Source organism: Myotis davidii, unplaced genomic scaffold, assembly GCF_000327345.1.
Source record: "Myotis davidii unplaced genomic scaffold, ASM32734v1 scaffold149, whole genome shotgun sequence".
NCBI classification, from domain to species: Eukaryota; Metazoa; Chordata; class Mammalia; order Chiroptera; family Vespertilionidae; genus Myotis; species Myotis davidii.
Window position 1 is genome coordinate 431,195 of NW_006352194.1, and position 17,272 is coordinate 448,466.

The following is a 17,272-nucleotide window of genomic DNA, read 5'->3' on the forward strand; positions in this document are numbered from 1 at the left end:
TGGGGGGAAGATAACAGGGGGAAGGCCAGGGCCCCTAAGCTGCAGAACCAGGTCATGTGGGGAGGGGATCAGATTCTGGGAAGGGTGGGGTGGGCAGAGAAGGGAAACGCAGATTTCTTTGGGGGTCCAAGACCTCATGCCAGCCATTGTAGGAGCTCCATAGAGCTCTGGGCACCTCTTTGCAAAGCCATGTTTGCACGGTGGGGGTAAGGGTTGGGGGGAGGGTGTGAAAACAGGGATTCTGTGTCTTTGTGTCATAACTTTGATGGAGGAGGTGAGGGAGACAGCCCCAGCCCTTTTCTCCAATCCCCCTTCCCCAGGTTCCAGCTTCCCTTCCCTCTACCTTCTCCCCCACATCTGTCCTATCTATATTTGTCTCTCTGTCCACCCACTCCTGGGGGGGCCTTCCCCAGCTCTCCTCCAGGCCCCCCACCCCACTACAGGGAGGGGGAAAGGAGTTTAGGGAGGGTGTTGGTCTCTATGGTTTTATATATAATATATTAAAAAAATAAAAAATCTGTATGAAAATATCAAAAAAAGAAGACAAGAACTGAGGCCTCATGGTCTCATCGGTAACACCGCCAGTTCTTCAGAGCATGTCAGTCCAGCCAGCAACTGGTTTCTTGGGGGCACTCACCTAACCCCAGTCAGTGGGAGGCAAATGTCATAAGCTCTTGGAGAGCAAACAAACCTGTAGAACATGGCTGGTCTTTGCCATCAAAGGAACGTCACTGTTAGTTGGGGATAAAGCTGCTCATTCACAAATGAATCAAGGCTATGAGTCATCCATTCATTCATGCTGGGAGCCATGTCCCAGGGAGACGGAGGGAACCCAGGGCAGCCCTGCCCTCAAGATGGGGAGGTCACCCACTGGACAGCATGCATTTCAGCATATTCAGTGGCTTGACAAGCCGAGAGGAGGAATCTGACTCAGGCTGAGAAGGTGACAGGGGTTTAATCTCTTACTATTGAAAGTGTCTGGGAGCGGGGTGTGGGGTGGGTGAAAAAGGTGAAGGAGTTAAGACGTACAAATAGATCGTTACAGAAGAACAGTCGTGTTCAGGGCCCTGAGCCACCCCAGGGAGGAGGAGGGCATCAAAATAACCACCAGGACTGAATTTTGTGCCATTTCAGCTGTTGATTTAACAAAAACAAGGCAGTGTGACATTTCTTGCACCAGAGCCTATGGCCTGATTCCTACCTGCTGGACGGTATCTGGGGCACATCGAGGTTCGCTTGGAAGGTAAGCTAGGGGACTGGTGGGGAAGGAGGACAGGCTGAAAGTCTAGGGCAGGCTCAGGTGCTCCTTGTAAACCCATTGAGGGGTGCTAGAGTCCCACTCAGCTTTTGGCTGACTGCAAAGACTACTTTTAAATACCCCAGTTTTTTGGTCAGTGTCCCCAGAAAGCTCCCCATTGTTGTGGCAGAATGCACAGGGAATTCCGGATCCAAAGCCTGAACTGAACTCGCGGGGAGGCTCTGACCTATATATCTCCTCCTGTGGTGGCCTCTGAGGGTCCTCGCAGCTCCGCCCAAGTCAGCTGTGACGGGGCCCTGGGGTTAGGCCCTGCAGCTCCGCCCAAGTCAGCGTGGGGAAGTAAGACTACAGTTTTAACCAGATACTGAACTAGGTTGCAAGCTCCCCTACCCCCATTTTCCTTTTCACCATCACCACCACCACTACTAACCCACAAGGTATTTCTGTGAGAATAGAAACAGGCACCCCTCGCCCTTGTCCGGCTGGTGTGGCTCAATGGATTGAGAGTCCTCCCATGCACCAAGAGATAGTGGGTTTGATTCTGAGCCCGGACACAAGCCCGAGTTGTAGGTCAGTTCACGGTGGGGGGCATGCAGGAGGCAGCTGATCAATGTTTCTCTCTCATCCATCTTTCTATTGCTTTCTCCCTCTCCCTTCCTCTCTATCTAAAAATCAATAAAAATATATTTTAAAAGAAAGAGAGAAAGAAAAAGTCACTCCTTTAGGCCTGTGTGTGGATTAGAAAAACATGCCTCCAGCCCGGACAGACACAGCCAGAGCTCAGAGTGGAGCAGGAGGGTTTCAGCCCTGACTCAGCCCTCTGCCAGGATTTTGCTGCCTAAAGAACAGTGGCTTCTTCCTGGGTCCAGCCTGACCAGCTGAACCCGTTTGTGCTGGGTTTCCTGAAAAAGGTAAGAGAGGCAGAGAAATCCGAATGGTTGGAGCTTTGCCTCTTTAAGTACAAACCAGTCCCTCCTCTTCAAATTGTCCACGGCACTTATTTGACTCTTGGCAATTGTAATCTACAGAAAATCTCCATCACTCTTAGGGAAGAGCATCTACACTAATAAAAGAGAAACATGCAAATTAACTGTCCCTTTGCGATGCCCACAAGCCACGGCCACCAGCCAATCAGGAGTGATATGCAAGTTAACCCAACAAAGATAGAGGAGGCTGGAGTCGGGATACTTGCTTTGCAGCCATGTAAGCATCCAGGCTTTGGCCACTCCAGGCCTGTTGGAGACACAGAAGTCAGGGGAGACAGAGAAGTCTGGCTCCAGCGCCTGAGGCTGGTTTGGGCCCGGGAGATAAAGAAGCCGCCTACCCCATGATCTCAGGCTGCAGCCAGCTGAAGAAGCCGCCTGCCCCACATCCGCCTGCCCCATGTCCTCGGGGAGACTGAGAAGCCGGGCCCTAGCGCCTGAGGCTGGCTGTGGCCTAGGAGATGAAGAAGCCGCCTGCCCATGATCTCAGGCTGCAGCTGCCGGAGAAGCTGCCCAGTGTATCACAGGGGACACGGAGAAGCGCCAGTGCCTGCGGCTGGCTGCAGCCCAGGAGATGGACAAGCTATCGGCCAGAGGTCCCAGGCTGCAGCCACTCGGAGAAGCTACCAGCCCTGTGGTCCAGGGCCTCAGGCCTGTGGCCAGGGAAACAGTTTCCCTCTTCTCCCACTGCAGTCATTACTCCAATATTCCCCGTCTGAATTTCTCTCCTGTGCCGCAACCCAACTCCACTTTTCATCGGAAGGATACGGAACAGAGCAGTGTTAAAAGCTTACATTTTTAAGCCAGTAAGGTTGGTACTTAAACATATAAATGGAAAACTAGAGTCCTTAAGGTAACTAAGGCTACAAAGGGAGGAGACAGGGACAGGGCATGACATATTATATCCAGCAATCCATATGGGGACTGAAAATTGCAATGATGACAATTAGCGAAGCTATGAATCAACTAACATAGTTGACAGGGACAACTCTTCCATCTTTGAAAATATCTACATCAAGTCTATTTAAAATGATTTTCATCTGCATAATCTAACACATTCTGACAAGACCACCACCACCAATGTGGTCAGTGTTGTGCTGATAAATGTTTAACAACTGGCGCTCAATCAAAGAAAACAAAACTCTGATTTATACTGTCGGCCAATTTCTGTGGCACAAATTCTCCATCCAAGGCTGATTTCAGCTGCTAATGTGATGCCACTAAATGCAGAGCTGAGGAGAAACATGCAGTAATACACTATTATATTCTACCAGAAAGACCCAAAAGATATAAATAATGTCAAGAGTCAGAACAGTAAAGTGTAGTAAATAATTGAGGAGTGATGAATTTAGAGTATGTATTACCTTTGGTTTTAATGTAATTTATTCACTTTTAAGATTATATGATTTAATTTTTAATAATGAGCATGTTTAACAACCAGCTTACAAAATTCCTGAAAATTTGTGAGCCAGTAAGAGCGGGCTCCAGCACAATACTGAGTGGAGTGTAATGGTTAAATGCCAAGGCTCATGGATTTGAAATGAGACTCAGCCACTCTCAGGTTTTACTGGTCAAGTTACCTGAACTCTCTATACCTCGGTGTCCTCATCTGTGTCATTATAGTACCTACTGTATAGAGTTGTTGCAAAGATAAAATGAAATCTGTGTATGACACAGCACAGTACCTGAAACAATAATTCACTCAATTTGTTATAAACAGTTACTGCCTCAAAACGTTGTTGACAAAATTATTTATGCTGAAAGAATGAAATTTTATTGATGAGAAAAATGCCCTATTTTGCAATCTACATGGAGACAGTCAATTTTGCTTCCTAGGCAGTAGATGGTAATCTACTACTAGAAACTGCAGGGGAAAATGACCTCAGTCAACATGATCGAGGCAATGTGTTATTAGCTGGATCATAAAGCAGAGAGGATGCCATGCATTCTGGGATACATCTGCAGTAAGAGGTTTCACCTCAGGTATTAATTCTGATCATCTAAGCATCAGACTTAAGATGAATGGTGAGAAGGATTCTGAGGCTGCTTCTAGACTTAGCAGGAATAGAACTTTAGTACATAAGCAACAGTTACTATGGTTAATAATGGCAAGAAAAAATACACCATGATCTAATCTAATAAAAGGGTAATATGCTAATTAGACTGCACATCTTCTGCACTACCATCCACACATCCTTCCTGACAAAGCCAGGCCTGGGTGAAGCCGCCTGCTGGCAGTCCCGGGCACCAGCACCTGTGGCTGGCTGTGACCCAGGAGAGGAAGAAGCCGCCCACCCTGTGGTCCCAGGCGTCAGCACCTGCGGCTGCAGCCCGGGCGAAACCACCTGCCCACCATCCCCTGCGGCTGCAGCCAGCCTGGGCAAAGTCGGCCTGGGTCCCGTGTGCCTATGGCTGACCAGAGGGAGGGAAGCCCAGGTCCCAGGTGCCTGTGGTCAGCTGGAGGAGGGAATCCTGGGTCCCAGGTGCTGGGCTGAGGCAGAGATGGTTAGGGGCAATCAAGCCAGCAGGGGAGCAGTTAGGGATGATCAGGCTGGCAGGCAGAAGCAGTTAGGGGCAACCAGGCAGGCAGGCGAGCTGTTGGGTACCAGCAGTCCTGGATTGTGAGAGGGGTGTCCCAGATCGGAGAGGGTGCAGGCTGGGCTGAGGGACCCTCCCACCCCCCGTGCTTGAATTTTGTGCACTGGGCCTCTAGTATTGATATGTGAGAGAAACATAAATCAGTTGCCGGTGAGGGGGATGTCCAACTGCCAGTTATCCCCCGAGGGATCCCAAATTGGAGAGGGTGCAGGCCCGGCTGAGGGACACCCACCCCCCCATGCACGAATTTCATGCACCAGGCCACTAGTGCTGTGTAAAGCTGTAAGAGGCAAGCATTCTTCATGATTTTGCTGTAGCCTTTCAGGCCTATCACCTCAGGAGAAACAAACGCCTTGGCAGCAAAGCCCTGGGGAGTGTGGGTGATAGTCCTCGAGTGCTAGTGACCTTTGCCCATTCCCAGCCTCAGAGCTTCTGGCTGCTGCTGTGGCTGGCCCGAGGGTCAAGTCCACACAGGGCTTAGTCCAAAAGGGCAAGAGTGGGAACACAATGAATCCAGTCACTCTAAAGCAAAGCTACATTGATCTTTAGCTTTCATTCACTCACTCATTCAGTTAACAATTTTTTTTAATCCTCACCTGACAATATGTTTCTTTATTGATTTTTAGAGAGAGAAACATCAACATAAGAGAGAAACATTGGTCGGCCACCTCCTGTGCATGCCCTGATTGGGGATCAAACCCACAACCTAGGTATGTGTCTTGACCGGGAATCAAACCCCCCACCTTTTGGTGCCTTCAACCAACTTCAACCAACTGACCCACCCAGCCAGGGCTACCAGAATGTGTTTAAAGGGTGACTTCTGCCCAGCCAGTGTGGCTCAGTGGTTGAGCATCGACCCATGAACCAAAAGTTGCCTATTCCATTCCGGGTCACGGCACATGCCCTGGTTTTGGGGTTGATCCCCAGTAGGGGCGTGTAGGAGGCAGCGGATCAATGTTTCTCTCTGATTGATGTTTCTATCTCTCTATCCCTTTCCCTTCCTCTCTCTCTCAAAAAAAAAATCAATAAAAACATACCTTTAAAAAAATAAATAAAGGGTGATTTCTCCTCTTTTCAGTCCTGGTAATAGCCTAGATAGAGAGGGAAATGGAAGACTTCTCGAAAATCACTGTGAGCCTGGCCGGTGTGGCTCAGTGGTTGAGCACTGACCTATGAACCAGGAGGTCATGGTTTGATTCCCGGTCAGGGCACATGCCCGGGTTTCGGCCTTGATCCCCAGTGTGGGGCCTGCCGGAAGCAGCCAATCAATGATTCTCTGTCATTGATGTTTCTCTCCATTTCCCTTCCTCTCTCAAATCAATAAAGATAAGTTTTAAAAAAATCACTGTGCCTGGAAGATTGCAACTTGACAAAAGTAAACCTTGAGAGATGAATTCATTAACACACAGAGCAAATATCAATTATTTTTAGCACTGACAGAGAACCGAGCCCTCTGTTCAATTTATCTGATCATCAAGCTCTTAAAAAGATATGCAAAGATCTTATTTTGATGGTTTGCATTGTGTTATATTTTAATCTAAGACATTTTCATTTCATTTTTACCTGTTTAACCTTCACAGCTGAATTTATAACGAATCAAACCCCAAATGAAGCCCATTAACCCAATTTGTGAACACACAAATTTCCCAGAATGTGGGGAGCAGCTATAGGGTTAAGCCTCAGACTGACCTGTTGGCAAAGCCAAAACAAGTCCCAGCTTAGAGGGCACAGCCCTCTTAGCATAATTAGGCTTGTTTTTATGAGGCTCCCTAGATCCTTCCTGGGTAGCTAATGGGCTGTGGGAGGTGCAGCAAGTGCTGCCAAAACAAGTGAAACTCACAACACTGTAGCTATGGAGACCACTACCTTGTTTACCTCTGGCTATAAAATAAAGCCTGAGCTTGCCCTCTGTGGCCTTAGCCAGGCACAGGAGATCCCCCTAGCCCCAGCTTATTCTCTTCGTCTGTCTTTTCTTCAATCCTTTGCTCCCCGTCCCCCTGGGACCCCTCTCCCTGCCCCAGGCTCACGGAACCCTTGGCTGTGCTGGCCTGGCACACCAGAATAGTGTTACTTTCAAACATTTTATCCCATATATCATAAATCTGTTCTTATCAGACTATGGAAGTTTCAATCACTTTAGGCTTAATAATGTCTCATCATCAATGATGAGAGAATCATGGACTGGTTGCCCCCTCCACGCCCCGCACGAGGGATCCTGCCTGCAACCTGGGCATGTGCCCTGACGGGGAGTTGAACCATGACCTCCTGGTTCTTAGGTCGACGCTCAGTCTCTGAGCCACACCAGTCGGGCTGCCCAGATCGTTTTTGTTGTTGTTGTTGTTATCTTTACTGTTAAAAGTATTGCAGATGTCCCCACTCGTCCCCCAGCGTCCCCTCCAGCCCCCCGTCCCCAGGCTCCCACACACTGTTGTCTGTGCCATGGGGTGTGCATATCTGCTTGCAAGCTCTTCGGCTCACCTCTCCCCACCCACCCACCGTCTGCCTCCGATTTGTGTCTTGGCTGTGTCTAGTTTATTCCTCAGCAACGACTGGGCAGCTGACAGGATTTAAAAAGTGACCTGTGGCCCACACATACCTTTCCTTTGGCTTACAGTTTTGAAACTGTTCAATTTGTTTTAAAACACTGAAAATGCAGCCATTTTTAACACAAAAATCCCAATTTCTGACCCCTGCTAAAACACATAGTTGGTCCGCGTCTGCACTCTGTGTCCGTTGCTATTTGGCATCGTGCTTGTGTCGTTTTCCTTCCCTGGAAAGACAGTGGGGAGTCCGTGACCCGGCCCCCCACACCGCCAGCCCTGCCCAGCCAGCGCCATGGGCCTGTTTGGGGTGTCCACGAGGGCACAGGGCACAGCCGGCTGTCCAGTGGTCAGAGTGCGGCCACCCACCCAAGGGTCCGTTCGATCTGGTCAAGGTCACGTCGTCGCACCTCAGTAGACTGTAAGCTCATCCCAGCTCGGTCCCAGGGTCAGGGTGCGGCTGGGGGGCCACCAATCAAGGTGTCTCCTTACATCCATGTTTCTCTACGTCTCTACCCCGCCCTCCCACTCTCTAAAAATCAACGGAAAAAGATCCTCTGTGGGAAGCTGCCTATTGTCTTCACTAGCAGAGAGGTGTAGACAGAGAACCGGAAGGCTGGTGACCCTTGAAGCTCTGGCAAAGGTCAGAGCTGAGCACCCATTGTTAGTCCAGACAATGGTAGCGGAAGCAACTTCCCCACTTATTATTATGTAAATCCTTGCTGATGGGCTAGTCTGCCTGTTACTGGAAATTGACTGCCTAAGGGCTATGGACATATTCTAAACCAATAAAAGTTGGCACAGCCTGAGCACCAGTGGAAGTCCTTCCCTTGAGTTGGACTTGTCTGCCTGGCCCCCCAATATTTCCAAATTATCTCTGTCTTGTATCTTTCATTTGCATGCGGCTCCCCTTCCAGATCATGAACCCTGAACCACGCAGAACGTGGGGAGAATCAAACAAACACATAAAAATTTACACAATCCTCGGGTGAGGATTAACACACAAAAAGGGCATAGTAACTACACTGGTGAACAAAATCAGACTTTCCAGGCTCGAATGCAGGCTTCCACAAGCGTGCCTCAGTTTCCTTATCTGTGAAATGGGGACAATAGCAGCGCCTCACCAACCTCACAGGCTTCAGTTAAGAAATGCAAAATGCTTAAGGCAGTGCCTGCTGTTTTAATAAAAGAAAAGAAAATGATGCAGGGGTCCTGGGACCATGTCTACCTTTGCACTGAGTCCCAATGGCCAGCAGAGAGCTTAGAGCAAAAAGGGAATCAATACATATTTGAAATGAATAAATGGGACGGGGATGTCTAACGACCCAGCAGTGTTTGGAGTAAGGAACTGATACAGGAGGAACACGCCTTATGTTTAGAGCAGCTGGAACAGCAGAGGGTGTGGAGCGGGAGTGGAGGGGGCTGAGGATGGTGTGGGGTGCCGTCCTCAGAGTTTCTGGAAGGCCGTCCTGGGGGAGTGTAGATTTTTTATAGCTTCTCTGGGTAAAATTAGAAACGGGTCAATCCATCAGGCGCAGTGAACTAGGACTGAGTTTCCTGAAAGGACATATCTTGGGGGACTGCAGGGTGCAGACTCCGAAGCGGGAATTCTCCTATAGCGCTTTATTTATGTTTTTATTGATTTTTAGAGAGCGAGGGAGAAGCATCAGTGATAAGAATCATTATCAACTGACTCCTGCACGCCCCCTACTGGGGACTGAGCCCGCAACAGGGAGCATGTGTCCTGACGGGGAATCAAACCCGCGTCCTCTTGGTTCCTGGGTCCAGACTCAACAGTTGGGCCACACAGGCCGGGGTCTACTATAGCGCTTTCGATTAAGGCGTCCTATGATTGGTGAAAATTTGGCGGGAACAGAGGAAAACGCCGAACAAAGGAAGTGACGTCACGTCGCTTATTGGTGGGGGTGGGATTATATGGGCTTGAGATCTGGTATTATTGGATTGGTTATTTTTCTGAGACGCCAGCGGCCTCGCGCAAATCCTCGCTTCCGCTGACGTAGCGTGCGTGCCCTTAGTAAAGATGGCCGTAATGGCTTCCGGTCCTACTTGGAACGGAGTGCGCGACTTCAGAAGCCAGGCCAGCAAAGACCGGAAAAAGCGTAGGATTCACGAGCATTGATTGGCTGACGAAGGAAGCGTTCTTGGACCGTGATTGGCTCCGCCATTCGCGGGAAGGAGTTTGTGGCGCCAGCGAAAAGTACAGTGCTGCAGCCGCAACAGAGTTCTGAGGCGTCCGGCGAACCCAGAGGACCGGAGCCCTCTGGGCGTCTTTCCTGAGGGAGTCGTGACCAAGATGTGGAACAGTAATGATAAATGTGGCGGAGAATGAGAATAGCAAGAATTTAGCAAAGAGAGCGGGATCGGAGAGGCGTGTGGTGGCGGGAGGGGGGAGGGGCGGGAGCCGAGGCCGCGGCGATTGGAGGCCGCGACGGGTGGTCGGGAAGCTTAGGGACGCGCTGGGAGTGTTTGGGTCGAGGAGCGAGGTGGGTAGGGGACTTGTGGGTCGTTCAGAAGCTTGGAAAAGCGGCTCAGGTGCTAATGCGGTTGTTATTTAAAACCAGGTGGATTTGAGAGCTATGGCAGCGCCACCTTCGGGGGAGCCGGCGGCTACACCCAGTCCCCCGGGGGCTTTGGATCGCCGACACCTTCTCAGGCTGAGAGGAAATCAGTACGTGGAAAGAATATTTCGTTTTTTTTGGTCTGTCCTGAAGCGCGTAATTCACCCATGGGAGCAAATGTGTGCGGCGAAGGAAGGGTGGTAAACATGAGCTGATTTGATAACTACCAACTATTACCTTGCTGAATCCCCTAAGTGCTGTAAGTTTGAAAAAAGGCATCTCCCCAATTGTTGCACTCACTGCGTCCTTGCCTTTATTGTGAAGTTTACTAACGTAGCCAAGGCCTAGTGGGAGAACCGAACTCGTGTTATTAGCCTCTTTTACGACCTTTTTGTGTTCCGAGTCGTGTTTAAGTTAAGCAGAGCGAGGTGACACGGTGCGGTGCAAAGAGCGTGGCCTCTGCGGTCAGTCAGGCCTGTCCACCGTCTTCCTCACACGTGCCTCGCCAGGTTGTCGGACAATATGAGAACCTGTGTGACACGCCGCCCCGTAGTCACGTCGGTCAGTGGCCCCGCGTATTACTTAAAAGACCTGAGCGAGGACCATAATGCATCGCGCCCGAATCAACGGCCTTTTAACGCAGCGAGGGAGTGGAGCGGTTTGAACCCGGGGTCTCGGTGGCCCCTGTGGTTTCTCCACCTGATGCGGTGCTGGTCCTTCTCCTCCCCGGGAGCGGGTGAATCGGCCAAAGTCGGAGGAAGGAAGGTGAAAGCTGGCCACGCGCCTGTTACGCGCTCTTGTGGAAAAGGAGTTTGCGTGTAACAACCGCTGTGGGTTCCGTCCTTTCGGTACAGGGTCAATGTGGCCTCTTAGGTGCCGTTCAGAGGTGTTAGCAGCTTCTGTGTTTGGCGGGCCGGTTGTTAAGCTTTTACCTACACTGAGTTCTGGGGTGGGTGTGGGTGGGGAAGAATGAATGCATCGGTAATTCTCATACATTTGGATGTTGCTTTGTGTTTTTCATGCAGCTTGTTTCATGTAATGCTATAAGGTGTTTGTTGCTTACTCCCTTGCACCACACAGGCTCGGGGAGATGAAGGGACTCCCTAAGCTGACACAGCGAGTAACTGGAACCAGACGGAACACACGAGATGCTGAGCAAATCCAAAATCTGGTAGACAGCCTCTCTCGGTGGTAGTTTTTGTGTGTGTGTTTTTAACCCGGAAAGACCAGAGGGGACTCCAGTTCTCTAATTTTTCCTCCTTGAGGCTGTGAAGGTGAAAACAGAAGCTAGATAATTGATTCTCATCTTTCCGCCCTACGTTTAACTATTTTTTCTTCATTCCAGTTGTTAGAATTTTTATCTCAGGATTCCTAGCATGGGCTGTGTTTTGAGATAGCTTTTCAGAGAATGATGATGGTTATAAGCTGAAGACTGAAACCTAAGTCTTTTTGTGTTTAAAGTCCAGTGCCTTTCCCACAGTAAATTAGATTTAAATGTTTCCTGTTGACTGTAAACCCATTATATTTTATTGAACCATGAGAAATTTCCAATGTTTCATCGATAAAAATGGTGGTTTCATACAGTACTTAAGAATATCCTGTGGTTCATAGTCACCTAGAAAATTATATTTTCAAAATTGAACATACTTGTGCCTGATTCACTCTCTGAATCTTTTTGGTACAAATCAGGCACTCATTGCAATCAGTTTCTGGCACATAATAGGTGCTCATTAAAAAACAGGCTACAACTGATTTGAGATGAATTTGAAGGCATTTCTAACACTTTAGTAATTACCCATACATAACTTTTTTACCTGAGGAGTAATTGTATTTATTAAATACCTATGTAGACATTGGTGTTGTCACATTTGTATAAGTTATATGTTTCAAATGTCCTCATTTTACAGAAGAGGTGGTGGTGTGTCAGGGCTTGGAGCTGGGATTTGAACACAGGTCTATAGAACTGTCTGGCTCCAAAGCCCATGTTCTTGCTGCTGTTACTGTAGTGATTTTTAATTTTCTTATGCTGCAGATACAATAAAACTCTCGGTTGTGAGAGTTTGAGAACTAAATCTGGGACCTCAGCAAATTTTCAATCTATAAATACTAATATAGCATATAACTTCACCTATAAAATGCTGTAAAGTAAAATTTAAAAATACAGTCGATTCCTTCACATCCTTATTAAAAGCTATTTCAAATGTAAAGAGTGAGGAACAATAGCTGACACAATAATTGCTGACATTTATTGAGTATGCATACATGAACCAGGTAGTATTGTAGGTACTTCACCATATATGTAATTTTCATAATGATTTTGTCATTCCTAGTTTTGTAGATGAGATTACTGAGGTACAGATGAGTTGAGAAATGTGACCTAAAGCACACTGCTCCTGAGTGGTAGAGCCAAACTCTTACCCTCAGGTGCTGCTTTTTGTGGTATATGTTCTAGTGGTTGGCTGGACTTATTTTCTACCATCTTGCTAATACTCACCATTCAAAATTATACTTCAGCAAAGTGAAATGTTACTAGTGTCATGGACCTTCGGGGTAAAGCTGCAACTGCTAAATCCTTGAAGGCCAAGAGTCTACTATGTTTGGTCTTGCATGTAGAACAGTCGTCAGGTTACTCCCTGTTGATTTCTGACAGAAAGAACTCTAATCTTTAACCCACTATGCTCTTTTTGTTTTGACTATTCCCTCTATGATTCTGTGGAAGTGCATATTTGTCCTCAGCCTGTAATGCTCATTCCTCAGCTACTATTTTTTCACTGTCAAATGGTTGTGTTTCAGCCCTCGCCCGTTTGGTTCGGTGGATAGAGCGTCAGCCTGCAGACCAAAGGGTCCTGGGTTCGATTCTGGTCAAGGGCATGTACCTTAGTTGCAGGCTCCTCCCTGGCTCCGGGCATGTGCAGAAGGCAACCAGTCGATGGTGTTTCTCTCACATCGATGTTTCTGTCTTTCCCTCTCTCTTCCACTCTCCCTAGAAATCAATGGAAAAATATCCTTGGGTGAGGATTAACAACAAAAACAAAAATGTTTGGGTTTTAGGGTTCAGCCTAAAATGCTTCCTCTTGAAATCACAATACCATAATTTTTTTTTACATCCCACTAGTGCATCTTATTTGGTACTATATCAAGATCAAGTTTGTTATTTGCATTTTCACCTCCCCTGGGCAACTATACTCATCTTTATGTGACCCAGACAATCCCTGGCCAGTTGCAGGAAAAAATAAGTTCATACTATTGTTAGACTGCTTCAGGATGTGATTTGAGTGCTCTTACTAGGGACTCTTCTGCCCATCACATCCTGTCCCTTCCCTTTAAGATGTCTAGTATAGCCAAGCTCTTATCCAATTTTCCCTAGGACTTCCATTTGGTTGTCAGAACATCTGTCCTAAAGGAAGTCATACCTCTAACTTTTTGTTATATTTTTATTAAGAAATTTACATCAAGCCTTGGTCGGTTTGGTTAACTGGTTAACATGTCAGCCTGTGCACCAAAGGGTCACAGATTCAATTCCTGGTCAAGGGTGGCAAGGACCTCGGTTGCGGCTTCACTCCCCACCCCCAGTCAGGGTATTTGCAGGAGGCAACCAGTCAATGTATCTCTCTCACATCAATGTTACTCTCTCTTTCTCTCCCCTCCTTCTCCCCTCCTTTCATTCTCTCTACGTTGGCCTGGGAAAACCCTAACCGGTTTGGCTCAGCGGATAGAACGTTGGCCTGCAGACTCAAGGGTCCCAGGTTCGATTCTGGTCAAGGGCATGTACCTTGGTTGCGGGCATCCCCAGTAGGGGGTGTGCAAGAGGCAGCTGATTGATGTTTCTCTGTCATCGATGTTTCTAACTATCCCTCCCCTCTCCTCTCTGTAAAAAATCAATAAAACATATTAAAAAAAATCATTGGGAAAAATATCCTTGGTTGAAGGTTTTAAAAAAGGGAGAGATTTAGAGCAAGCTCAAAGTTCTGTCTCCACTGGCCATTTCTCAAATACCATCTCATTTCACCAGGGATGAACAGCTAGCTCCAGCTAGTCCTCAGCCTAAAGCTGGAGTTGCCTCTTAAAAGTCTGTTCAGGAAGCAGGTCATGCTGCCCCCACTCTGGTCCACTCATTTTGGTGAATCTCTAGTGCAACACAAACCTAACCATTCTTCAGGAGCTTTGGAGTCAAACAAACCTGGGTTTGAATTCTAAAGTGTGGCATTTGTTAGCTATATGACCTTTGTTTCCATATGAAGCATAGATAATGAGGCTTGTTTTGAAGATCCAATCCTATATAATAAAAGGTTAATATGCAAATTGACCAAACGGCAGAATGACCAGTCGCTATGATGCATATTGACCACCAGGGGGCAGATGCTCAACACAGGAGCTGCCCCTTGGTGGTCAGTACACTCCCACAGGGGGAGCACTGCTTAGCCAGAAGACAGGCTTATGGCTGGTGAGTGCAGCAGCGGTGGCAGGAACCTCTCCTGCCTCCACGGCAGTCAGACATCCTTCGAGGGCTTCCGGACTGCAAGAGGGCGCAGGCCAGGCTGAGGGACCCCCACTCCCTGAGTGCATGAATTTCGTGCACTTGGCCTCTAGTGTTATAATATATGCAAAGTGCTTGGCACATGTAGCAGGTGTTAAATGAGTGGTAGTTATTATTTCAACTGACTTTGTGCATGCTTTTTTTCAGAGAACCCGAGCCCAGCACATTGTACCCTGTACCATATCTCAGCTGCTTTCTGCCACTCTGGTTGATGAAGTGTTCAGAATTGGGAGTGTTGAGATATCACAGGTATGAATAATGAAATAAAAATTATTTCATTTAAGCCCTAACTGGTTTGGCTCAGTGGATAGAACATCAGCCTGTGGACTGAAGGTTCTCAGAGAAAACCAAACTTTTTTTTCTTCTGACCTAGGTCACTATTGTGGGGATAATCAGACATGCTGAGAAGGCTCCAACCAACATTGTTTACAAAATAGATGACATGACAGCTGCACCCATGGATGTTCGCCAGTGGGTTGACACAGATGTAAGTGGTTTTTAAATCGGTGGGGTATGGAGGTGTTGGATTTCTTTAGTCTTTTTGAAGGTTCTTATTATAAAAACCTATATATATAAAAGGTTAAATGTCCGTCTGTCTGACCAGTAGCTGTGACATGCACTGACCACCAGGGGGCAGACACTCAACGCAGGAGCTGCCATGAGGCACAGTGACCATTTAAAAATAAATAGCACTACGGACCCAGCACCGACAAACCAACACTCGGCTTACCCCAAGTGGGACACAGGCCCGCCACCACCCTGGAGTGACACGCCGCCAAATCACAGCCAACGCTCCCAAGATCCCCGGCGCAAAATGTGGCCCACAGCCCAGCCCCACCCGGAAACGGTCACTGTGGGCGCCGGGTAATGACATCACGTAGCAATGCCCAGCTTCCTCTCCGTAGCAGCTAGCCTCCTTGGAGTTTCTTCAGCCCAGGAATCTGACTTGCTTTATAGGCAGGTGAAAACATTTTACAGTTTAACCAGATGTTTGTGAAGCGCTTTCCCGTGCCTCATCTCATTTGATCCTCACAGAAGTCCTGAAGTAGATAGGAGACTCAGTAGAATCCTGTTTTCTTTTCATTAGCAAGATGATAATAGTGATATTAAAATATTTCTTCTAATTAATTTCCTTTCAGTGTGCACGAATCTGTGCACTGGGACACTAGTAATACATAAGACATCAAAGACAAAATTCTTAAAATAAAAGGTTAATACATTTTATATTGTAAAAGTTTAAAACCTAAACTTTCCAAAATACTATAAACAAGTTAAAAAGGCAAGAGGTAGGAGGCACTAGAGAACAAGGATTTTTATGTTGGCATTGTATCCCCAGCACCTAGAACAATGCCAATTACAGCATGGGCCCTGAATAAATATTATTTAAATAAATGGGAAAAAATTTTGCACATATTATAAACATCAAGTTTTTTATTTAATAAAAGTTCTTACAAAGAAAAAAGCAATTGCATTTTAGAGAAGTAGGCAAAGAAGATACACAGATTATTTATTACAGATGAAATGGCAGCAACAATAAGTTTAATAGACATTAAGATATTTTTAACATACTAAATTGGCGAAGAAGAAAAAAGAATGGCATTGCCCACTTTTTTTTTTTTAATTTTTTTTACAGAGAGGAAGGGAGAGGGATAGAGAGTTAGAAACATCGATGAGAGAGAAACATCGATCAGCTGCCTCCTGCACACCCCCTACTGGGGATGTGCCCACAACCAAGGTACATGCCCTTGACCGGAATCGAACCTGGGACCTTTGAGTCCGCAGGTCGACGCTCTATCCACTGAGCCAGACCGGTTAGGGCGCATTGCCCACTTTTTATGAAAGCAATAGGTAGCACAGCGCCTCTAGTACTTCGTAAGCACTTAATTAGTTAATGATTTGTCACTGTTTGTTTGGGAAAGTGAGTACCATCCTACTCAGATGGTATAAATATAAACTGGTATAACCTTTCTCTAAAATCAGCTGATGATCGCTCTAGCCAGTTTGGCTCAGTGGATAAGAGTGTCATCCTGCGGACTGAAGGGTCCCAGGTTTGACTCTGGTCAAGGGCATATACCCGGGTTGCGAGCTCAGTCCTAAATAGCGGGGAATGCAGGAGATAACCAATCAATGATTCTTTCTCATCATTGATGTTTCTATCTCCCTTTCCCTCTCTGAAATCAATAAAAATACATATTTTTAAAAAATTAGCTAATGATCAAAATCATCCTTCATAAAAATGTTGACCTCATACTCTACTGCTAGAGGTTTACATTAAGGACATAATTAAATACATGTGCAGTTGTAAGAATATTGATCATATCATTATTTATAATAATGAAAAATTAAAAACAATCTTAAAATGCTAATAATAGGGTATTTTGAATTAAACCGTGGTATATTTACAAAATATTCCAAATGATGTAGAAATGTATGTATTGTCACAAAGAAGTGTACCATAAATTGTTGAGAGGAAAAGAGCATGCTATATGATAGTATGCATAGTATAACCCCATTTTTGCAAAGAAAAACGTGTGTATGGAGGAAATAGACTGAAATAAAATGCATGTTTTTTTATTTTTTAATTGGGCAGAGGCCTTTTATTTTTTTTTTTTTAATCAATTTCAGAGAGGAAGGGAGGGGGAGAGAGGGAAACATCAATGATGAGAGAGAATCATTGATCGGCTGCCTCCTGCACGCTCCTACTGTGGATCGAGTCCCCAACCCGGGCATGTGCCCTTGACCGGAAAAGAACCCGGGGCCCTTCAGGCTGACACTAT

The 17,272-nt window shown here is 46.8% G+C and overlaps 1 protein-coding gene across 2 annotated transcripts in view; it reads left to right on the forward strand.

The window, feature by feature from the left end:
- RPA2 (replication protein A2) overlaps window positions 1–17,272 on the forward strand; it is a 36,137-nt gene that overhangs the window by 11,061 nt on the left and 7,804 nt on the right. Inside the window, exons 1-4 of one of the 2 annotated variants that reach the window (XM_006777468.2) lie at window positions 9,480–9,703; window positions 9,962–10,068; window positions 14,643–14,744; window positions 14,869–14,982. In XM_006777468.2, coding sequence (XP_006777531.1) covers window positions 9,694–9,703; window positions 9,962–10,068; window positions 14,643–14,744; window positions 14,869–14,982 — 333 coding nt within the window. In that variant the 5' untranslated portion in view covers window positions 9,480–9,693. Of the gene's footprint in view, window positions 1–9,479; window positions 9,704–9,961; window positions 10,069–14,642; window positions 14,745–14,868; window positions 14,983–17,272 lie in introns of those variants that run through there. The other variant, XM_015557260.1, reaches the window with a different exon arrangement.